General features: G+C 35.6%; 1 protein-coding gene and 1 non-coding gene across 2 annotated transcripts in view; both read left to right on the top strand.

The window, feature by feature from the left end:
- The window catches only part of NBEA (neurobeachin), a 610,373-nt gene that overhangs the window by 239,562 nt on the left and 345,786 nt on the right, over nucleotides 1-25,025 (top strand). Inside the window, exon 34 of the mRNA XM_060080316.1 lies at nucleotides 23,550-23,611. Within this exon, the coding sequence (XP_059936299.1) occupies nucleotides 23,550-23,611 (62 nt within the window). The remainder of the gene's footprint in view (nucleotides 1-23,549; nucleotides 23,612-25,025) is intronic.
- Nucleotides 16,816-16,922, top strand: LOC132477815 (U6 spliceosomal RNA). Its single transcript, XR_009530321.1, has one exon. It is a non-coding gene; the product is annotated as a U6 spliceosomal RNA (small nuclear RNA).

The following is a 25,025-nucleotide window of genomic DNA, read 5'->3' on the forward strand; positions in this document are numbered from 1 at the left end:
CTCCACGGTCGGGTAGACCAGTTGAAGTTGATAGCTGTCAAATCGAAACAGTAATTGAGAACAATCAACGTTATACCACGCGGGAGATAGCCGACATACTCAAAATATCCAAATCAAGCGTTGAAAATCATTTGCACCAGCTTGGTTATGTGAATTGCTTTGATGTTTGGGTTCCACGTAAGTTAAGCGAAAAAAACCTTCTTGACCACATTTCCGCATGCGATTCTCTACTGAAACGTAATGATAACGTTCCATTTTTAAGATAAGTTGTGAAGGGCGATGAAAAGTGGATACTGTACAATAATGTGGAACAGAAGAGATCATGCAGCAAGCGAAATGAACCACCACCAGCCGCACCAAAGGCTGGTCCTCATCCAAAGAATGTGATGTGTATATGGTGGGACTGGAAGGGATTCCTCTATTACGAGCTCCTTCCGAAAACCCAAACGATTAATTCCAAGTCCTGCTCCCGATTCGACTAACTGAAAGTGGCACTCAATGAAAAGCGTCCAGGAGTAGTCAACAGAAAACGTATAATCTTCCATCAGGATAATGCAAGACCATGTGTTTCTCTGATGACCAGGCAAAAACTGTTATAGCTTGGCTGGGAAGTTCTGGTTCATCCACCGCATTCACCAAACATTGCACCTTCGGATTTCTATTTATCTCGGTCTTTACAAAATTCTCTTAATGGAAAAAATTTCAATTCCCTGAAAGACTGTAAAAGGCACATGGAACAGTTCTTTGCTCAAAAAGATAAAAAGTTTTGGGAAGATGGAATTATGAAGTTGCCTGAAAAATGGCAGAAGGTAGTGGAACAAAAGGGTGAATATGTTATTCAATAAAGTTCTTGGTGAAAATGAAACATGTGTCTTTTTACTTAAAAAACTGAAGGCAGTTTTTGGCCCACCCAATACCAAGTGCTGGGGAGAATTTGGAGCAACTGGCACTCTCGTCCATGGCTTTGAGAATGCAAAATGGCAGTCACTGAGGAAAATGGTTTGGAAGTTTCTTATTAAGTTAAACAGTCACTTATCATATGACCCAGTAATCCCATTCTTTGAAATTTTCCCTAGAGAAAATGAAAACTTAACCTTCACATAGAAACCTATACATGAATGTTCATAGCAGCTTTATTTGTGATAGCCAGAAGCTGGAGAAATTCAAATGTTTTTCAGTGAGTAAAAGAATAAAGGGACTATTGTGCATTCAAACAGAAGAAAAAAGGAACAAACTACTGATAAACCTTACTGCTTGGATGAATCTCATCAAAATTATTGTGTGGAAGAAAAACTCATCCCAAGGGTTGTGTACATTATGTTTCCTTTTTATTTTTATTTTTTGAACATTCTCAAAACAGATCAGTGGTGGTCAGGGTTTATGTGTGGGAAAGGGTATCACTGTAAAGGAATATTTCAAAGGATTTCTTGGGATGATGGTGATACATGGATCAATACATGTATTAAATCTCATAGAAATTTACACGCAAAGTAAAAAAGTCAATTTCAACCTATAATAATTTAAAATTAAAATGTTGAAATCACTGTCAGGAAAAAAAAAAACATGAGTTACAAAAATAGAATTATCATCAACATTTAGTCAGAAATTATTGCAAATCAGAAAATAATGGAACATCTTTCAAGTGTTGATAGAAAAGACTTCCAACCTGAAATTCTTTGTCCAGTGAAAATGTTCCTCAAAAATGAAGGGAGAAATAAAGACTTTTTCACACAACAAAAGATGTTAAAATTCATTGCCAACACAGCAATGAGTAAATTTTTTCAAGCAGAGGGTTAATGATACCAGTTGGAAACTTAGATACACACAAAGGAGAATGTAAGAAATAGTTAATATAGGGGTATATATGAAATATTTTTTTCATTTTTAGTTGTTGCAGGAAAAGCATATATTAAAATTCAATACCCATTCATGATAAAATCTCTGAGAAAAATAGGTCCCAAAGGGAACAAACCTAACCTAAAATTGGTATTTATGAAAAACTGAAACTAATGTTATACTTAGTGAAACACCAAGTGAAATTGGGAATAAGGGAAGGATTTTGCCTTTCACCACTTTAACTCAACATTTTACTGTATGATCTTAAGTAGTACAGTAAGGCAAGGAGTAAAAATAATAGACATACAGATTGGAGAGGTGGAAGTAAAACTGTTTTAAATTGCAGTTGAAATTTTCACGTATGTAGAAAATCCTAAGGATCTCATGCATTGCTGGTTCAGAATATAAAAGGGTACAACTTTGAAAAACAGTTTGGCAACGTTTTATCAACAGTCACGTAAAATTTGATCCAGGAATTCCACTACAGTTATTATTCAAGTAAAACACACATATGTCCACATAAAGATATAAATTTTCATACAAAAATTCATAATAAATAGAAATAGAAGAACTATATTCATTAAAAATGGATAAACAAATGCTTATATGTCCATATGATATATTACTGCTCAGAAATTAAAAAAAAAAGTAAAACTACTGAAACTCATAGCAAAATACATGAATTTCAGAAACATCATGCAAGAGAAGCCTGGCTTAAATGAGTTCATATCGTATGATTTCATTTTTACAAAACACTGGCGCAGAAGAAATCTTTTGTGTAGAATGCGATGGTTGTCTGGGGTTAGGGATGCAGAGAAGACTGAGTAGGAATAGGCACAAAGGAGCTTTTGCGGGGAGCAGATTGTACTGGTGGCTAAATAGATGTATAAATTTGTCTTTACTCAAAGAAGTGTACATTCAGAATTGTCAAATTGTATTTTATGTAAACTGTCTTTCTATAAAGTTGAATTAAAATAGAAAAATAACTTAGGTGTTAAAAATGAGGGCTGAAAATTTATTCTTACTATATGAAAGTGGAAAATATTATGCAAAAGTCAAGAGGAGGAAGACTAAAACCAGACCACTTGATTTCATGAAACGTATCCTTTGGTTACCTTGGAGACATTTCAGAAGAATAGTGGAAACAGATACTGGATTGCCAAAGGCGAACATTTTTGGGGAAAAAATGACTAAACATAGACCACTTGTTGGAAAAATTTGACAGTGAAACAAGAGTAAAATTGATAGATGTTCAAGTGAGTATTGACAATTTTATTCATGGAGGAGAAATCTATGCCTGTTAGGAGACAGAGGGGAAAAAAAAAACCCAAAACGTTGGAGATGTAAAAATAAAGATGCTTGATAGGTATAAGAGAAATAGTGCAGAAAGGACATCATGAATCAAGAAGGGCTCAGACCAAATATAGAAATTCACTTTGGAAGGGAACAGGGACACTTCTGAACTTAGAAGAATAATTTATAGAATAGGAATAGATGTGAGTTGAGGGAAATGTAAATGGAATTTTCTGCATCTGTTAAATTTACAATTTATCTTCAAGGATGATCTCATTCAGTTTTAGTTGATTCTGTGTTCAAAAGCATAGCTCTTTTTGTATTGCCCTAATCGCTGAGCATCTTTTCCAGATTACTTTTTGCTTACAAATTAGTAGAATTTAAGTTGTCCCAAAAATAACACAAATGCTTACTAAATGTAGATGTTAGCAAAGGTTTTTCCGTCATAGGTAACTTCTAACATGAAAACAATACCCTCTAAAAAGAGAAATCATACTCTTTCATCATAAATAAAACATTTCAAACTGCCCAGTTTAGTATTTCAATATGGAAATCTCCTTTTAGCCAATAAAGATGATTAAAGCAAAGAAGACATGATTCATCAAAGAGAATGGTTTTACTAAAGTCCTCAAACCAATATTAGTTTTTCATTCACTAAAATTATTATGACTCTTACCATATACTCTTGACTAGCTGAGCTGGAACTATATTCCAACAACCTAATATAAAATCAAGGAATGATGAAAAGTCAGAGAAACCTTACTTACCAAAAAAATTTCCTGAATATAGTATATCAAGTATATTGGTATATATAATATACTACATTAAGTGTTGTGTAGTATACTATAGAAATATAGTCAGAGGTAAAACACATCATCTCCTAGGCTCCCAAGAGAGAAATTAGAAGTAAAGCATACAGGAATGAATCTTCTTCACAGAGATAAGAGATATGAGTAACAGCATATAAATCAAGAATAGACCATGAAATGGAATATTATTGGCCAAAATGTGTAGCCTGAATTTAAACATGGGGAAACTTTTTTAAATTTGGGGGGAGAAAAGCAATCCGGATACCAAAATTAGGAAGTTCTGAGGTGCAAGAAAGCTGTGAACTGTTGTAGATGAAAGGATACTAATAAGCTATGACAGCTAAATGTAGTGCATGAACTTTGTATCTTGGATTAAAAGAGAAGCTTTAAAAAAAGTAGACCATGTGTGGCCATCTAAAAGTGGTATATCTGAACTACTTACTACAGGAATAACTGAATATGAAGAATTTGTCATCAGTAGCAGATAAATTTATCCCTAAGAAATGGATTATCTACCTTGATATGGTGTTTGGGAAATATTTTTGTTTCATGAAATAATAGATTGTAGTTACCTGTATCATATATTTCATAACATAATTTTAGAAGGGAACAGTTTTCTCTTTTGTTCTAATAAATTTAAAGTATTCATATAAATTTTCATGCAAACCAGAACATTTTCAGAAGAGAAAATGCCCATATTTAGAATTACACTCAGGCTGGTATCAGCTTGCATTATCTGGGCAAATCAGTACATATGGATGTTCTAGATCAATTAATAACATGAAGAAAAGGTCTATATATTCCATGGAATATATAATATTGAATAACAAGTCTGTTTTTGGAGGCTACACATGTAGTTTATATTGAGGCAGAAAATAACTTATTTTTATATTGTGAAAATTGCCTGCATACTGATTTAGATATAATGTCTATACCTATGCTAAACTACATGGGACCTTCCAGAAACTAAGCTTGAAGTCACTATAGGCGTTTATTATTTCACCCTCTCAGATGCTTATGCACATTCAAGAAATAAACAATTGGGAAAGAAAAACTAAATTGGAAAATTTTAAAGAGAAAATAGACTGCTGGGTACTTACAGTGGTTATATTTTCCAGCCATTTTATATTCTTATGGACATTATATCGTTATAATATGTAATTAGTTTACGTGTTTATACTGAGTTCATTTAGTAGCTGATGGGCCTCTGTGTCCTTAAGTTGCTCTAAAGCAAATCCACCTTTTTTTAAGCTGAATTCTAATTGTTTTAGATTATGAAATATGTTATAACTATTCTTTTAATTTTATAATATTAAATTACATACTTTAAAAACTTGAGAATATTATTATTTTTTCCTTCTGTTTTAATAGATTCATGGAAAGCATGCACTCCACAGGGGCTCTAGGACCTGCCAGAGTACCTAGCATTAACTGTGTACGCAAAACACACTTGTGGATGGATAAGTGGATGGTAGAACAAATGAAATTGTTTTCTGTAGTCAAGTAGATTCCAGTAATTGGTCTGAATGATAAAAGAGAGGGGCTTAATTTATTTAATTTGAAACAAGCAAAAAGCAAAAATCCCTTGGTTACCTTATTCCAACGTTGTCTGAGGACTTCACGAGTGATGGTTATAGTAACTAATCTTTAATATTGACCATGAAATAATATATTTCAGTACAATACTCCCAAGTTTTGTTTATATCCCAGAAAGCTGATATTTATCCTGATATTGCTTTGTTCCCAACTATATTCCTAAAACAAAATTTTGTAAAATAACAGTACAGAATACACAGAAACTCAATTTGGGTGCATGTTAGTCAGGTTTAAGCCTGGCAGGGAAACCAGGTATGTAAGGGAAGTGAAGATACCAGGGCCAGAAGAATGCATATCTGTTCATGACCACTGTTGAAGACTGTGGAAAGGCAGAGACACTGACTTTGCCAAATACATATATTCTAGAGAAAAAGAAACTGGATCCTAGTCATCTACAGAAGAATTTTGAAAAGGGAGAGAGAAAATCAAAATATGATTAAGATACCGTCTGTCAGTTGTATACAGCAAGGTTTAAAAAAGGAGAGTCTGGGGGCTTCCCTGGTGGCGCAGTGGTTGAGAGTCCGCCTGCCGATGCAGGGGACACGGGTTCGTGCCCCTATCCCGGAAGATCCCACATGCCGCGGAGCGGCTGGGCCCGCGAGCCATGGCCGCGGAGCCTGTGTGTCCGGAGCCTGTGCTCCTCAACGGGAGAGGCCACAGCAGTGAGAGGCCCGCGTACAGCAAAAAAAATAAATAAATAAAATAAAAAAATAAAAATAAAAATTAAAAAGGAGAGTCTGGAGGCAGAAAGAGCAAATAAGATTTTATTGAATAAATCTAGTGTTTCAATAAAGGTCTAATGCGAACAAAAAAAAAGATTTTAAAAAGACAGTTGAAAGACAGTTTCAACTCAGATAAAGTATATAAAAGTGAGGAGAAGCCACTGGCTTTTTTTTTCTCCCCTTAGTGCCTGTTTTATCATTGCGAATTTGACGTGTACATAGCAAAGCGGTGCAACATAATCGTCCATTTTATGTTCAAAACTAATCCCTGTGAAACAACTACCATCCTTTATTGGGACCACTATAAAAAGGAAATACTTAAAGGCTACAAGTGAAAGCCCTATGAACTCACAGGGCAGATGCTGTAAATGATTTTAATCTGTATACTACCACAACATACTGCCTGTTGGATTACTACTTCTTATTCTTGTTTTCAAGTACAGAATGAAATAGAAATCTGATGCCTGTATAACTTACCAAGAACCCATACTTATCCGTATCATTTTTCTCACCATCATGCAACTACTCCGTTAGTCCCAATTTAGCCCAGTAAGACATAAAGGAAGTACTTAGAATCATGGATATTCAAGCCAGAAAGAAATACAGGTGTCCTTTAGTGTAGGAATCAGCATACTTTTTCCATATGGAGCCCAAAAGCAAATACTTTAGGCTTTGCAGTCATACAGTTTCTGTCATAACTTCTCAACTCCACCATTTTAGTGAGGAAGTAGCTGCAGACAATATGTAAAGGAATGAGCTTGGCTATGAAATTTGAATATTGAATATTCAACGTTTGAATATTTTATGTTTCAAGTGTCATGAAATATTCTTTCTTTTTTTTTCCCAACCATTTCAAAATGTAAAAACTATCCTTAGCTTTCAGACCATGTAAATACAGGAGGCAGGCGAGCTTTAGTGATATTCAGACTGCAGCTTGTGATCCATTGATGATATGGCATAATCAGTAAAGCATGCCCTGACAATATTTTTAATGGCATGCCATGACATAGCATAGCAGAGATCAGAGTATCTGCACACAGTGAGAGGAAGTGATATTCCGTGAAACATTTGTTTCAATTATATATAGTAGATCTGGATGTAAAATGTATTGCTTTAGATTGTAGTTTTAAAAAAAAAGTTTCAAAATCATTAATCTGTTGTTTACCAGCGAAGGTTTTTAGTGTCAAGAAAGGCAAATGTCTTAGCTTAAGTTTACACAGCTATTTAGTTTATATTCTGAAACCATGTCTTCAGATTTTCAGTTTAGATCTTCTTTGAGTTAATTAAAAACTTGATGCAGATTAAAGAATTCTGTAATGCTAATAAAATTGCCTAGTTCTGAGAGCTCAGGATAAGCCCTAATATTTGAGAACGAAGTGTGAGAACCAACCAATTTGTTACTAAAATTCAGATATTTAAAAATACCTGCATTGTACTTTAAACACCACCACAAGTAAAGAGAATATACACAGGCAGACTTTTTCCTGATCCATGATCTCTGCTGTCCAGATATGTTGTTCCTTGTCTCTAGTTTCAAGGATTGAGGTCAGGCCCAGGGCATGTCACCCTTGACCATCAGTCTCCAGTCTGTCCTTCTCAGGTATCAAAACACAGTTTTCCACATTACAGATGCCCTTTAATTAGGTAGAGTTGCTACAATTTAGGTGGACCCCAGATCACAAGAGAAATAAGCCCTTCCTGCAGTAACTCTTTCCCCAGAAATCTTCGCATTTGCCAAGTGAGCATCTTTGGTTTCATGTAACTATTTCCTAGAACCCACCTTGTACCATCCTGATATTTTTCCTACAAATAGACTCTATTTCATTATGTCCCTCAGAAATTGTAGTACTAATATAAACTTATTATTTCTTGTCCCATTATTGCAAAGGGCAGTGGGATAATGATTCCATCTTTAATTTTTCTACTGTATAATAATGCAAACCAAGATTGTGTAATTTTTTATACATGGTGAGATTCTGATCAAGTAATAATATTTTTCTATTTTAGCTATTCTTAAGCCAGTTCATAAAATGGTTACCTTTGTGGACTTTCACCAGAGGTCTAAGCTTTTCCCCCTATGTCTCCTTTAACGTTTATTTTCCCAGGTAACTTCTTTGTCTCCACTACTTTCTTTTGTATCTACATTGCCCCTCCATGTAGAATCAGTGCTTTCAATTTATTTTTGCTTCATATCCAGTAACAGAATTTACTGGATTGCATATAAAATAAACTCTACTGTACATAATAGAATCCATGAAAGATACAATTTGGACTTGCGATTCCAGTTTTAACTGCTAAAGGATTATCTTCTCCTCCTTCTCCCTCTGGAAATACGACCTGTGACTCATGATATACATGTTACTATCTCAAAAATGTTGTTCTCTCTACTCAGTAGGATTTTTCTAGTTACACTAAACCCAACCAAAGATAATCTTTCTTATTAAGGATATTATTTTAACTTTGAAACTAGTTACTTTAAAAGATTATACAGATTATTTCAATAGCTGTACTTTGCAACATTTAAACTCTAAAATATTCTCATGTTAGTTGTGCTTTCTATTAATGTATTTGTTTTGATACATAGAGAAATCTTACAGTTTTATATTCTGTCAACAGAGGTAGTTTTTTATATCAAATTAAACAGATTCTGTTTTACAAGTTGAAATATCATTCGTGATTGCTGATCTTGGAGTGATCTCTAAGTCAGTTTTTCCCAAGAAATTAATAACTGTTCATTATTTTAGGTCACATGTTTCCTTTTGTTATTAATTTCACCATTTTCCTATAATCACAATAAGAATTACTTTAATTACATAATTTATCTTGTTTACGAAGTCAATATCTTGTAATAGTTCTGAGATAACACTTCTTTTCTTCACATTATACTGATCAGTTTATCTGTTGTGGCCTCCATTAGAATGCAGGATTCTCTAGCACATGGAACACATCTGTTTCATATCTGTGCCTTGTGTACAGTAAGTATACAGTGCTGCTTTTAGAACTGAATCATTAAATGTCTTTAATTCTTGGGAATGACTAACTTCTTACTTTTTGTCAGACATTTTTTATTACCATGTATTTGATTCCACTTTGTAGATGTCCCAGTTCATACTGTTTCAAAAAATGACTGTTTGCTGGAAAAACTGTACAGCTACATGTAAAAGAATGAAATTAGAACACTCCCCGACACCATACACAAAAATAAACTCAAAATGGATTAAAGACCTAAATGTAAGGCCAGACGCTCTAAAACTCTTAGAGGAAAACATAGGCTGAACACTCTATGACATAAATCACAGCAAGATCCTTTTTGACCCTCCTCCTAGAGAAATGGAAATAAAAACAAAAATAAACAAATGGGACCTAATGAAACTTCAAAGCTTTTGCACAGCAAAGGAGACCATAAACAAGATGAAAAGACAACCCTCAGAATGGGAGAAAATATTTGCAAATGAAGCAACTGACAAAGGATTAATCTCCAAAATTTACAAGCAGCTCATGCAGCTCAATATCAAAAAAACAAACAACCCAGTCCAAAAATGGGCAGAAGACCTACACAGACATTTCTCCAAAGAAGATATACAGGTTGCCAACAAACACATGAAAGGATGCTCAACATCACTAATCATTAGAGAAATGCAAATCAAAACTACAATGAGGTATCACCTCATACCGGTCAGAATGGCCATCATCAAACAATCTAGAAACAATAAATGCTGGAGAGGGTATGGAGAAAAGGGAACCCTCTTGCACTGCTGGTGGGAATGTAAATTGATACAGCCACTAGGGAGAACAGTATGGAGGTTCCTTAAAAAACTACAAATAGAACTACCATATGATCCAGCAATCCCTCTCCTGGGCATATACCCTGAGAAAACCATAATTCAAAAAGAGTCATGTACCACAATGTTCATTGCATCTCTGTTTACAATAGCCAGGACATGGAAGCAACCTAAGTGTCCATCGACAGATGAATGCATAAAGAAGATGTGGCACATATATACAATGGAATACTACTCAGCCATAAAAAGAAACAAAATTAAGTTATTTGTAGTGAGGTGGATAGACCTTGAGTCTGTCATACAGAGTGAAGTAAGTCAGAAAGAGAAAAACAAGTACCGTATGCTAACATATATATGGAATCTAAAAAAAAAAAAAAAAAAGAAAATGTTTCTGAAGAACCTAGGGGCAGGACAGGAATAAAGACGCAGATGTAGAGAATGGACTTGAGGACACAGGGAGTGGAAAGGGTAAGCTGGGACGAAGTGAGAGAGTGGCATGGACATATATACACTACCAAACGTGAAATAGATAGCTAGTGGGAAGCTACTGCATACATAGCACAGGGAGATGAGCTTTGTGACCACCTAGAGGGGTGGGATAGGGAGGGTGGGAGGGAGACGCAAGAGGGAGGAGATATGGGGATATATGTATACGTATAGCTGATTCACTTTGTTATAAAGCAGAAACTAACACACCATTGTAAAGCAATTATACTCCAATAAAGATGTTAAAACAAAAAATGTGTTATTTGTAGTAGATCTGTTATTGCAAAAAGAATTAGAAGAAATAAAAGCACCATTTACTTTAATAAGTGGGTCTAATATTTTATGCTGAAGTGTTATTTTTTTTTTTTTTTTTTTTTTTTGCGGTACGCGGGCCTCTCACTGTTGTGGCCTCCCCCGTTGCGGAGCACAGGCTCCGGACGCGCAGGCTCCGGACGCGCAGGCTCAGCGGCCATGGCTCACGGGCCCAGCCGCTCCGCGGCATATGGGATCCTCCCAGACCGGGGCACGAACCCGTATCCCCTGCATCGGCAGGCGGACTCTCAACCACTTGCGCCACCAGGGAGGCCCTGAAGTGTTATTTTTTTAATTGCAAAGCAAATCACATACTGACTTCTCTACAGTATCGTTATCAGATTGTATTCTGGTACGTACATAACCATATAATTTGACTCTGAATTGTGGATGGGTGTGAGTTGGATATAGAGTTTTCTGGTATAGGCAAAATAATCTTATTAATTTAGTGATCTATACTTTTTTGCTTATATAATCCTTGGCAAATAATCACAATAAACTACTGCTTAGATGGAGTATATACTTACAATAATTTCTGTGACTTTTGGAAGTATCTTAAATGTTGTTAAAATGAAGGAATTTCTGAGTTCGTTCAAGTTCCAAAAACGTTTTATTTCATTCTTAAGAATGAATAAAACTGGACTGCTTATTCATCCCTATTTAATTTTTTTTTTTTTTTTTTTTTTTTTTTTTGAGGTACGTGGGCCTCTCACTGTTGTGGCCTCTCCCATTGCGGAGCACAGGCTCCCGACGCGCAGGCTCAGCAGCCATGGCTCACGGGCCCAGCCGCTCCGCGGCATGTGGGATCTTCCCGGACCGGGGCACGAAACCCCATCCCCTGCATCGGCAGGTGGACCCTCAACCACTGCGCCACCAGGGAAGCCCAATATTTTGTTTTAAATGGAGGAGTCAGTAAAGAAAATTCAGCTTGGGTCAAACTGGAGAATTTATTGCTTTGAGCACAGATAAGGAGTTCTCTGAAAGTCTAGCTTGTTTTCTCTGAGTGCTTCAACAATTTAAGCCTTAATAAAGCTTAAACTTTATTTAAGTTTATAGGCTTAAATAACAATAAGCTGTTAGCAACTTTATTGGATAAAGTTAATGTACTCTTGAAAATAAGTGAGGTTCAGCTGACTGACCTCTACTTGAGCTTACTTTAACCTGTAGCCTTTTTTTCCCTTTTTTGCCTTAATCACAATATTTATCAAATAATTTCCTTTTACTAATTATTTTCTTAGTTTTTATCTTTGACTTTATGAATGTATTAAGAAAAGTGATGCATAGTATTTCCGTTATGCATTATATAAGTATTTAAAAGAAAAAGAGCCAGTGTTTTTCTGAATACAAAAATAAAGAACTTAAAGGTGTGTATTACAAAAAAGCAATTTTAAATTTAAATTTAGTTACGTTTGAGAACCTAAAATTATTAAATGTACTTATTTGAGAATGTAAATAAATGAAAGTCAGAATTTCAGTAGTTTGGAACTATAATTACACAGATCATTCATTTATACATACTATGTCTAAAAGGAGGATCCCATATCTTATGGAATATAAATTATTTTATTTTTAATATGTAGGCATTAGTATAGCCATTTTATTCAACTCTATGTGATTTAATTGTATAACTATCTTGCTTTTTTTGATTATTAATATTTCTTGAAATGAAATACATGTTTAAGACATATATAGTATTCTTAATAATAATTCAGGATCAGAGTCTTTCTTGGGTAATGTCAAAATTTGAACCAGACATAGTTTAGTAGTTTTAGAATTTAATAGAGACTTTTGGAATTTGAAGCAGCACAGGGAGAATAGAAGAAAGTTGATGCAGAGGAGTGATATAGGAATAGCAATTCATTCTATAATTAAATTTAACCCAAGGAGAATTGAGGGATCCAGATGATTTATGATAGTGAAAATGTCTCTTATTTCCCTTATTTCATCCTTATTCATTGCTGTTGTGATTAAATCAGGAAGTTAAGGAAAGGGCAAGACACTCAGGTTAATCACTTCTGTAGTGGAAACTTGAGTCTAATACTGTGGATAAAAGTTTTTAATAAAAACCTCAACAATAGTTTTAAGTTATTTGGAGGCATAGTGCCTTATTATAATTTCTTCAGTATAATACTCTCCCTGGACACCTTCATATGTTTATTTATGTGCCTTATTTTTATAACTGGGCTTTCACTCCTTGAGATCAAAGACAGTGTCATGTCTGTGACACAGCAGTGGCTTACTTATAGTCCCTAAAATAAATTATTTAAATGAAAATACCTCAAGAGACAGCCAGCCCAAAACGTAATCAGTCCCAAGTGATTGTGAAATTATAATCTTTTGTTTAGTATGTGTAAATGTAAAATGGTATTTCCATGGAATGTGCAAAGAGAAGTGAAAGTCACATGGAGACCAAAAAAAGTGATATTGAATACCAAGAATTTGCCAGAACATTTTCCTTGATATGACATTTTTGATGGGCTAGCACAAACATGGTTTCTAAAGCATAATTTAAAAAAGAGTAAATTTACAACAGTTTCACATTTTACAGGTGTTGATAATAATGCCAGGAGAATATTCTCTTCAGCTCAGCTCATTCACAGTCAGAGCATGAGCAAATGTCTATGCAGAAACTATCACTGTAACTTCACTTGTTTATTTTAATCTATCATTCTGTGGAGGAATAATCTATAAAAGAGTGTTAAGAACTTAAGTTCTACCACTATGCAAAAATTCTTAGCAGAAGCAAAACTATAAAAAAGAAAAAATCTCCACAGCCAATAAGATTCCTAGGCTATATCAACACAATGGCCAAAAACAAACAAGCAAACAAAAATTTAGAGTTTATTTCAATAAATGAATCAAAATGATGGTATTATGTAACTACAGTTACAGTTAATCTTGTTTCTGAGCAATCTGAACATTCTAGATTTACAATTTAAAAGCACTTAGCCAACCATTCTCATATGGAAGTAGATTTTTAGTTTGAACATATGGAATTTCCATGGGAAAAGGCACAATATCAAATTACTTTGAGGTTGCAGTTAATATATTAGTATTAATATCTTTGTTAATCTTTCAAAATATTTCATGTAAGAGATTACCACTAATTTCTGAATCTTAAAAAGCAAAGTCACATTTATTTTAATAAATGCCTAAAATCCATATTCAAAACCTTAGAGCTTGGGACTTCCCTGGTGGCACAGTGGTTAAGAATCAGCCTGCCAATGCAGGGGACACGAGTTCGAGCCCTGGTCCGGGAAGATCCCACATGCCGCGGAGCAACTAAGCCCGTGCACCACAACTATTAAGCCTGTTCTTTAGAGCCCGCGAGCCACAACTACTGAGCCCACGTGCCTCAACTACTGAAGCCCGCGCGCCTAGAGCCCTTGCTCCACAGCAAGAGAAGCTACCGCAATGAGAAGCCCGCGCACTGCAACGAAGAGCCCGCTTGCCGCAACTAGAGAAAAGCCCGCACACAGCAATGAAGACCCAATGCAGCCAAAAAATAAAATAAATAAATTTATATAAAAAAATAATAACCAGCCCATATTTAAAAAAAAAAAAAACCTTAGAGCTCGATGTGTTTCGTAATTCAGATATTTGGGGATTTAAGAAAAGTAATAGGTGCTTATATGTGTATTTCATAGCATCTTCATGGGGGTCTGAGGTAGCTCGTTACTTAAACACATTAATATATCTCCAGTAATACATAGGGATAGTCATGCTAAGTAGAATAAAGAATAAAGTTTGTAAATAGCATCATATTATTTAGGTGAAATTTTGCTGATGATTGACGTTATGTCAATCTTACGAGAAAGCTTTTTTCAGAGCTTTTTGTATTTTGGAATTATAAAGTATCATAGGCATACATCTAAAATAATTTCCCCTGAAGTCTTAAAAATCTGTAGGATATATGTACGAGTATGTGTGCCCATGTATGTGTTCTCTCCCTCTCTCACATTCACACACACACACACACACACACATACACACACCCCTATGGATGAGGAAATAGTTTTATTGGAAGACGGCCAAGCTCATTTGATTATGTGTTGTCTCTGGCTGCTTTTGCCCTACAATGGCAAGAGTGGAGTAGTTGTGACAGAAATTTATTATTGTCTCCTGGCCCCCATCCCCAAAGCCTACGTATTTTATCTGAGCCTTTACAAAAATGTATGCTGACCCCTAATGTATATGATACATCCAGAGACTTCAGTTTTATTCCTATTCTGAAGACAATAAGACTGCCATAATTTTGTGATAACCTAGTTTTTAAGTGAACTAAAGTAAATCAATGAATGAATGAACTCTCACTGTTTCTGCAGTATTTTGAAGGTGTTTTTTTTAATTTTTCAATTAAAAATTGTAATCTAAATACAAAAATAAGCTGTAATGGTTTAATTACATTTAAAAAAGCTTTTTTTTAGTAAATGAGCTTAATGTTATTTTAGTTTCTTGAAGATAACATTACAGTTGTTTTCATTTGTAGTGCAGTTTTAAATCAAACTCTCTGAAACATATAGGCAAATCTTAAAATGTCCAATCAAAATAGTATGTAATACTACTGTTACACAGAGTGAAATAAGTCAGAAAGAGACAAACAAATACCGTATGCTAACACATACTTAAAAAAAAAAAAAAAAGGTCAGAAGAACCTAGGGGCAAGACGGGAATAAAGATGTAGACCTACTAGAGAATGGACTTGAGGACACGGGGATGGGGAAGGGTAAGCAGGGACAAAGTGAGAGAGTGGCATGGACATATATATACACTACCAAACGTAAAATAGAGAGCTAGTGGGAAGCAGCCGCATATCACAGGGAGATCAGCTCGGTGCTTTGTGACCACCTAGAGGGGTGGGATAAGGAGGGTGGGAGGGAGGGAGATGCAAGAGGGAAGAGATACAGGGACTTGTGTATAACTGATTCACTCTGTTATAAAGCAGAAACTAACACACCATTGTAAAGCAATTATACTCCAATAAAGATGTTAAAAATAAAAACAATAGTGATACTACCTAGTCACATTAATATTAGTTGTAGCAGTAACAGTGAAAATTCAAACCATTATTATTTCAAAGGATGTTTATTTAATATTGGTTTTTTGGTTTGGTTTTGGTTTTTCAGTTTTAAGTTAGAAAGCCACAGTTTGCTAATTGTTACGTTTTTGACCTTAATAAGTTTAAATGACTTAAATGGTAACACTGAAAGTAATTTTTTTTTTTTTCGCGGTACGTGGGCCTCTCACTGCTGTGGCCTCTCCCGTCGTGGAGCACAGGCTCCAGACCCGCAGGCCCAGTGGCCATGGCTCACAGTCCCAGCCGCTCCGCGGCATGTGGGATCCTCCCGGACCGGGGCACGAACCCGTGTCCCCCTGCATCAGCAGGCGGACTCTCAACCACTGCACCACCAGGGAAGCCCTGAAAGTAATTTTTTACTGTCAGGAGAATATCACAGTGATGAAACAGAAAAATAAATTTCATGTTTCAGGTTAAAAAGTAAAAGAAAGGTAAAAAACATAGGAAATTGATATTATGTGGATAAAGATGTGTAAGCATTGCAGAAGTCACAAGAGATATACACTTTATAGTTATACACTGTATCTCAGAATGCTGCATAACACAATGTGAAAGCTATACAGAGCAGGGAATTTCAAAAAAACTGCCAGCTGCACACCACTGAAACTAAAGCAAGTGAAGGGTAATGAGCATGCAAACTTTCTTTCAAGGTCTGTAGTTCTTATTCAACATTTATTATTAAAATGAAGCTATTTCAACTATTTCAGTGCCATTAATGTGTACTAATTTTGGAATTTAAAAAAGTTAAAATTCTTAGAAAGTTATTTAAAAACTAAATTGTCCTGGGCATACTTGTTATTTAAAATTCAAATTATCAGAATAGTCATGTCTATTGATGGAAATTAAATTAGCATATTTTATTGTGAGGAGAAATAGAAAAACTAGATCTTAAAACTGTACTGGTGCTTGCTTCGGCAGCACATATACTAAAATTGGAACCATACAGAGAAGATTAGCATGGCCCCTGTGCAAGGATGATATGCAAATTCGTGAAGCGTTCCATATTTTTTTGTTATAAAGCAGAAACCAACACACCATTGTAAAGCAATTATACTCCAATAAAGATGTTAAAAAAAACAAAACTGTACTGGTAAGATTACTACCGGTAGTTTGCTAGTGGGACTCATAATAACTCCACAGTTTTTTCCAGCGCCATGTGATCTGTGCGATTTATTTATATCAGGTTTGTCAGGGTTATAGCATCCATACCCAAAAAACAAATAACCTTAAATATCAAAATTATTATTTTTTGCCTATATTCTTAATTTTGTCTGGGATGAAACTCACTTTCTTTCTGCAAACCTGCTCCTTCATTTATGTTCCTTTCTCACTTAAAGGTTTTATCATTCACACTTTGCTCCTTTACCCTGTCCTTTAATGTCATATTCAGTTATCCAGAGTATTTTATTGTCTTCTCCAAAATGTCTTTCAAGCTGTCTCTGCTTGCATTGCTGCCGCCTTCAGCTCAGGTTTTCATCATCTTGACTAGACAGTTCCTATTCCACTGACAGAAAGCGATCTTCTCAAAATAGATCGAATTCTGTCTGCCCCTGCTTAAAATCCTTCAGTGGCTTCCTGTTGCCAGTAGGAATAGGATGCCATAAATGGCTCTCTTTCCTCTCTTCCTCCATCTTCATTTCACCTCCTTCCATCCTCTGCACTCCACAGTGTAGCATCCCAATTCCATTTTACTAGCAATGTCATGCTTCTTTATACCTCTGATGTTTATCTGTCACCTCGGATGACTTTCCTTTTTTCTTTTTTTTGCCTAGATAGGGTTAGCATCATCCAACTTAGATTGTCATACTCCCTATAAATTCTCCTCAGCAGAGCTGCTCACTACCCTTTCTGTGTGTCTAACAGTCTGTACTCTCTGTGCCCTTCCTAGGATTCTGTGTCAGGATTATTTGTTTATATAAACTCCCACTTTCCTCACTTCTTTTTAAACTTAGCACCTGGCATGGTATCTGGCACATAAGACACAAGTTCAATAAATGCTTTTTATTACTCAGCCATAAAAAGAAATGAAATTGAGTTATTTGTAGTGAGGTGGATGGACCTGGAGTCTGTCATACAGAGTGAAGTAAGTCAGAAAGAGAAAAACAAATACCGTATGCTAACACATATATATGGAATCTAAGAAAAAAAATGTCATGAAGAGCCTAGGGGTAGGACGGGAATAAAGACACAGACCTACTAGAGAATGGACTTGAGGATATGGGGAGGGGGAAGGGTAAGCTGTGACGAAGTGAGAGAGTGGCATGGACATATATACACTACCAAACGTAGGGTGGATAGCTAGTGGGAAGTAGCTGCATGGCACAGGGAGATCAGCTAGATGGTTTGTGACCACCTAGAGGGGTGGAATAGGGAGGGTGGGAGGGAGGGAGACACAAGAGGGAAGAGATACGGGAACATATGTAAATGTATAACTGATTCACTTTGTTGTAAAGCAGAAACTAACACACCATTGTAAAGCAATTATACTCCAATATAGATGTTAAAAAAATAAATAAAAGAAAATGCTTTTTGAATGAATTGCGCTCTTGTTCTTAAAAAAATACTCTTATTTTTCCTTAAAATCTTTTTTCTTCATCAACATATTTATTTGTATAAATATATATCAACTATATATTTCCTCAGTTAGTGATGGTTTTTAATTCATTTAATTAAAGTTTATTGAGAATATACTCAGCACTGCCCTAGTCATAGATGGGTATGCTCTCCTCTTTTGGAAGAGGGCCCTTTGCTGAAAGAAAACTTGATGTTCCTTAGAAGATGCATCCCACCTGTAAGTATGATTCCTCGCTTGTAACTGTAACGCTTCATACGCTTCACCTCCCACCATAAGGGGCATCCTGCTAGAGATGGAGTTTTTCTACACTATTTTTAAGTGTCTTAATTTGATCTTCTAATTCTACAGATGCATGAAGCCAGACCCACACATTGAATCAAATGTTTCTGACGGCTGTGTATTAAAACAGCATCACAATACCTTTCAGTATTTCTTTTATTAAAGAAAGATAGTTTTATCCCAAAGGTCAAACTTTTAACTTAACGTTCATTTTACAATTTAGTGGGATTTGCTGAGGTTTTATTGTTGTTGTTGGTTGGTTTGTTTTATTGGCAAAGGACTGTAGTTCTGAAAGTAGAAACTGACTTTTTTACCCTTAGTAAGTGTAAACCCCAAAAAACTGCCAGTGATTTATTTGGATGGCGGTTTACTCATCTGTACCCAGTATGTGTTTGCTGCCTGGATCTGGACCACCTCAAATTTGTCTACCTAACTCAGCTTCTCATAATACTTGTATCTTGGCCAGTCAGACAACGTTGAACAACGTTTCAGCGTAGTTCATGGTATATTCAAAAGCTTGTACTAGACAGTTTCCTCACCACTGGAGCACCTCCTATATATTCAAGCTTCTTCCTCTCACATGTTGACTATCTACACTCCATGGGTTCAATTTATACTCGTAAGGTAGTATGGTCCACAGTATTGGACTAGTATTTCTAGTCAGAATATTTATTCTGGTGAATATATATTTCCTGGTGAAAGTGTTCTGTTAATTGGCCAACACTTCTAAGTAGATTTTTGCTGGGGGGGCACATTTGTATAGCTTCCGTAGGGGATACTTCTTAATTGACAAGGTAAAAAAAGTCATCATGGGGGCTTCTCAGGTGGCGCAGTGGTTGAGAGTCCGCCTGCCGATGCGGGGGATACGGGTTTGTGCCCCCGGTCCGGGAGGGTCCCACGTGCCATGGGGCGGCTGGGCCTGTGGGCCATGGCCGCTGGGCCTGCGCGTCCGGAGCCTGTGCTCCGCAACGGGAGAGGCCACAACAGTGAGAGGCCCGCCTACCGCAAAAAAAAAAAGTCATCATGGAATAGGGATGCCATAACTGATCCTAGCGTCATTTCTCCCATTGTATAACTTACTCTATATTCTTCCTCTTAACTTTCAAAAACGTGTAATTTTCTTTCTTTCCATCTTTATCTATCTTTGAATTTTACAGTAGCACTCCAGTCCCACTTTCACACACACCCTATATTCTAGTCAACCAGTCGCCCAAGCTACAAAGGTCTTTTCAGGGTTTTTTCGTCCCCTGCTCCCTCTGTACTTTCTGCTTAAGCTTTTGGTCCCCATGTCTGACCAACATATGCTACCTTCTCCAAGAAAACTGTCAAAATCACCCAAGTTGGAATTAACCATTATGACCTTTCTCATCGTCACGTGTTGCCATCCTGTTAGTGTCAAGTTATTTAAGTAGTGCTGCAGCAAACACGAAATGGCCGTTCAAGTTAAATGACTTGAATTCAGGTCCCAGTTCCACCACTTACTGTATGAAACATCTTGGGCTAGTCACTGAATCCCTTCATTTTTTTCTCTCTCACATGAGGTGAAAATAACTAGTTCAAAGAGTTGTTAAGAGAATCCAATGAGACAGCATATATAAAAGTGATTTGTGGGCTTCCCTGGTGGCACAGTGGTTGAGAGTCCGCCTGCCGATGCAGGGGACACGGGTTCGTGCCCCGGTCCGGGAAGATCCCACATGCCGCGGAGCGGCTGGGCCCATGAGCCATGGCCACTGAGCCTGCGCGTCTGGAGCCTTTGCTCCGCAACGGGAGAGGCCACAGCGGTGAGAGGCCTGCGTACGGCAAAAAAAAAAAAAAAAAAGTGATTTGTAAATGATAAAGCTCTATGTAGGTCTTCCCTGGTGGCACAGTGGTTAAGAATCTGCCTGCCAGTGCAGGGGATACAGGTCCGAGCCCTGGTCCGGGAAGATCCCACGTGCCACAGAGTAACAAAGCCCATGTGCCACAACTGCTGAGCCTGCGCTCTAGAGCCCATGAGCCACAACTACCGAGCCCTCATGCCACAACTACAGAAGCCTGCAAGCTGCAACTACTAAAGCCCACATGCCTAGAGCCCGTGCTCTGCAACAAGAGATGCCACCGCAATGAGAACCCCGCACACCGCAACGAAGAGTAGCCCCTGCTCACCGCAACTAGAGAAAGCCCGTGCGCAGCAACGAAGACCAGCGCAGCCAAAGCTCTATGTAAATGTTAGATAATCTTAGATTGGAATTAAAAGATGGAGCCCTTGGGAAGGTGTAGATAATGTCTTATTGATCTCCTGAGTGCTAACACTATCCTTTACCCTTATGAGGAGATATCAAATGAGTTGGTTTGATTATGAATTTCTTGCCAGATGCAAAAAGGAAAAAAACTCAACCTGTTTGAGACATACAATTTTAAATATTTGCCTTATGCATGTATAGCCTGAGTATTTATAGCATCGCTAGATAAATTTGGCTTTCTTGAGCTTATGGTTAAAGTTATACCAAACCACGTTTATTACTTGCACCTTAAATTTTCAAATATAGGTGCTTTTTTATTTAGAGAATGTGCAAGGATAGTGTCATCAGACTATGCTTGTATTTTCAGTAGCTCTATTAAATGTCTCAATATCTCTAGATATCTTCAGTATCTCTTATATCTCTAATAAAAAATCTATTTGTTTTAGTAATACTTTTGTTAACACTTAGAAATAGTGCCAATCAAAATGATTATATAATTTTTGAAGGGTGATAAGTCTTCCTAAATTGCCTCTGCTTGTGTTCTCATTGTCAAATTTAGGTTTTGCTTTTTTGTTTTGTTTCGTATTGTTATTTTGAGTAGTATCCATTATCATTCTGTTCATTCTAATTACATCACATTGGTAAAGGTGCAAGGGTCTATTGAGTTGAAATCACAATGGCCTTTTTCAAAGTACCTAGAGTGCTGTTTGCAAACTGCAGTTTTGCTATCCTGTCATTTTGTTCTCATTTCCTTTGAACAAAGCATTGATGGAGCATTTGTTTATGTTTTTCTTATGATGGAATGATAGTATGTGTTTGGAAAAAGCATGAATATTCTTGTTACACAGCAGTTTTTTAGAAGTTCATTTAAAATTAGTCTGTGAGAAATGAATGTAATTGCATGTTTTCCCTAATTTGTACAAGTTATGTATTTCAAAACTCTAGTACACAGAATATGTGGTGAAAAATTCTTTATATAATCATTCATCATATAGCCTTGTAGTCTAATCATTCTTTATACAGCCTTACAGTCTAAAATCTAAATTGATATGGAGTACAAATTTTATTTATGATCCTTTTGCTATACATAGTCCTTTGGCCTTTTACTTAGTTTTTCTTTGTCAGAATTTCAAGTGGTTGAGTAGCCAACAGGTGATAAATGTCCCATTAATCTTTCTGACTCTCTAGCTCCTGAGCATGAGAATTGCTGATCAGTTGCAACAATTGTCTCTTAAATGAGCTTTGCACATCTGCCTCTTATTTCATTAGTTAACTGTCTGCCCAAAGATCTGATAAAATGGAATCCTAGTGCCTTTTTACAACTTGTTCTGTAGGTCTGTACGTTAAGGATAGAGTTGTTAGCAGAATGGGCACAAAAGGGTATTTATCCACTACCTACAATAAATATACATGCTAGTGTCTGGAAGACATTTGAGACTCTTTATTGAAATCACCTTAAGAAGAAAAAAATAACTGGTTTCGCTTTAGTTTGCCATTTAGCAACAACTAATGTAAGATCATGGCATTTCTTACTATACAGTGCTTTTACTGATTATATTTGTCTTCATATAAAAAGAAAAAAATTAGTCTATTAATTTAATGTAAAAAACAGTTAGTTAAAAACTTTAAAAAATATATTTTAAATTAGCAGACATCATGATGAATATACTCTCCTCCTACCAGAGATTGTTATTAATCCTTGGTTACATCTTTCTCTATATGTTGGCACTTTAAAAATACTAACAATCATGATCTGCCTTCTTATTATGTTATACAGCAGTCATCTTTTTAATTGAAAAAAGTCTTGATGAATAATCAACACTTAAACTGTTTTTAAGAAGAATATTTTCTTACCTGTAGAATTGTAATAATAATAGTACGTCACAGAATATAAATGAGAATTAAATGAGTTCTTGTACATTAACACAATACCCAGCACATAATAAGTGATCAATGGGTAGTAGCCATTATTACATATGTATTAATACACTTAATTCTTTTTTCTTCTGATGTCTATTCAGAGACTTTGGAAGTAGAACAATGGAATATTTTACAAGTATTGCATAATATGTTAATTGTATGTGAAATTCATTTTTCAATATTTTAAAATTCATTTAACAGTTGACAAGCTGTGGGTAATTACCTGTTTGTAAATTATTTTAATTTTGTTTTTTGGAAGAAAATTTAGGCAGGTCTTCAATGATTACTGTTCTGCGCTCCAGGAGACAATCACATAGCAAATGTCATTGGAATAAAAAGAGTTCTAACTAGCTTATCAGTTTTGATAGCTACCCCACCTTGTTTAAATATAAGAAATGCCTTGACCAAATAAATAACCCAAGCCTGAGGTCAATTTCTTTAGTATTTTTCACATCTTGAATATCTGAATATTTTGAAATTAATGCTATAAAAATGTGTTAATGAATGTTTCCATTCATTTCATTTTAGGAATTTTATTTTAAAGAAAGATTTTATAAGTTAAACCTATATAATGAATTAACTTAGAATGATGATTTCTACCATTGTAATTTCATTTTGTTTTAACCTTTGTTTCTTGTAGGCCTTGTTTGTATGAAGTCCAGCACATCTGTGGTTGAGCTTGTTATGCTGCTTTGTTCTCAGGTACGAAATCTCAATCACTTGATTACATTAAACTACATGAGGATTGTTTTATGTCACTAACAAAAGAATGTATGTGAATATATATGTATATGTTTATATATTTTAAAAATTTCTATTATTTCATAGATGAAGGAAATAAATTACATAGAGATGTATATTTATGTAGATGATCTTACCATGCAAATATTGATTTAGTCTCCATTTCCCTTCCCTCCCTTTAGCTGTCTTATTATTTCCCACCTACCTAGCCTTCTGTTGTTCCCTATTTTTTAATCTCTGCAAATATATGTATATATAATTTGTTATAGATTTTTTGATATCCATCTTTACACCCCATCCTTTAAAAATGATACAGTATTATTTATAATTTTGATGTTCATTGTTAATTACATGGTTTCTTTTTCACTGTTGTAGATAATGAAAACTAGAGGTTTTTTTGTTGCAGTAGCCAAAGTATAAAATATAGCTTATTAGTGAGGGGCTTTTGATACGATACCTTGCTGCTTTCCCTTTTTTAATGTAATTTGTATATTTAAATGTAAATTCTAAAAATCTACTTATACTATTTATCTTTAATAATCAGAATTAAAAATAGAATTATAATTGTTGGGTGTTTTTTTTAAGCAATTATGAGAAAATTATACGTAACATTTTTCTGATAACTAAAATAGGGACCTAATGGTCTTTCTTCTTGCCAGCTCTCCCAAGTCTCCTAGTGATCCTGATTTTCACATAAGTATTAAATATTTTGTAATATGAGAATAAAAAGACCTTATGTGTGTTTGTAATAAGTAGTTATTACATTATCTCTAATTTCCTCAGTAGCAAGGAAAATACATCTATACTGTTTCTAGTTACTGACCTGAGGTCTGGCTAAAACCACAACTAACTTCCAAATAAACAACAATATGGCTTCAATTGATCCTTTAAAGCATCAGCAAAAACAAAAGAACCAAAAACTTACCTAGTAATTTTCAGTCTCCAGGTTTACTTTCTTCAAGAATATATTCATAGGGACATCATTAGGTCCATTTTCCCCTTTTCATCCAGAAAGAATATTAATAAGGAAGAAGTTAAAGAAAACAGCATCCCTGGCAAGAGTACATCTGCAGGGCATTTGAAAATTGTTACCTAATGCCAGAGTCCTGAGTTCAAGAGACATTCTGTGAGATCTGTCTGGACCTTGTAGGTTCTTGACAATGCACATTTAAAAAAACATGGTTTTATGGGGAAAATATAGTGTAAAATTTCTTCTTCCTTAGCTCTTGGTTTCACTGCAGTTCAGAGAAATAAAGAAGAATGTAGCATTAGGGTCTAGTGTCTTTGATGGCCTCATCATCTAATCATAGGTTTAACATTACTCATTTGCTGGCTCCAGGAATTCCTGCCATTAAGGGCCCTAGAGATGAAACTT

This window comes from Mesoplodon densirostris, chromosome 17, assembly GCF_025265405.1.
Source record: "Mesoplodon densirostris isolate mMesDen1 chromosome 17, mMesDen1 primary haplotype, whole genome shotgun sequence".
Taxonomy (NCBI): domain Eukaryota; kingdom Metazoa; phylum Chordata; class Mammalia; order Artiodactyla; family Ziphiidae; genus Mesoplodon; species Mesoplodon densirostris.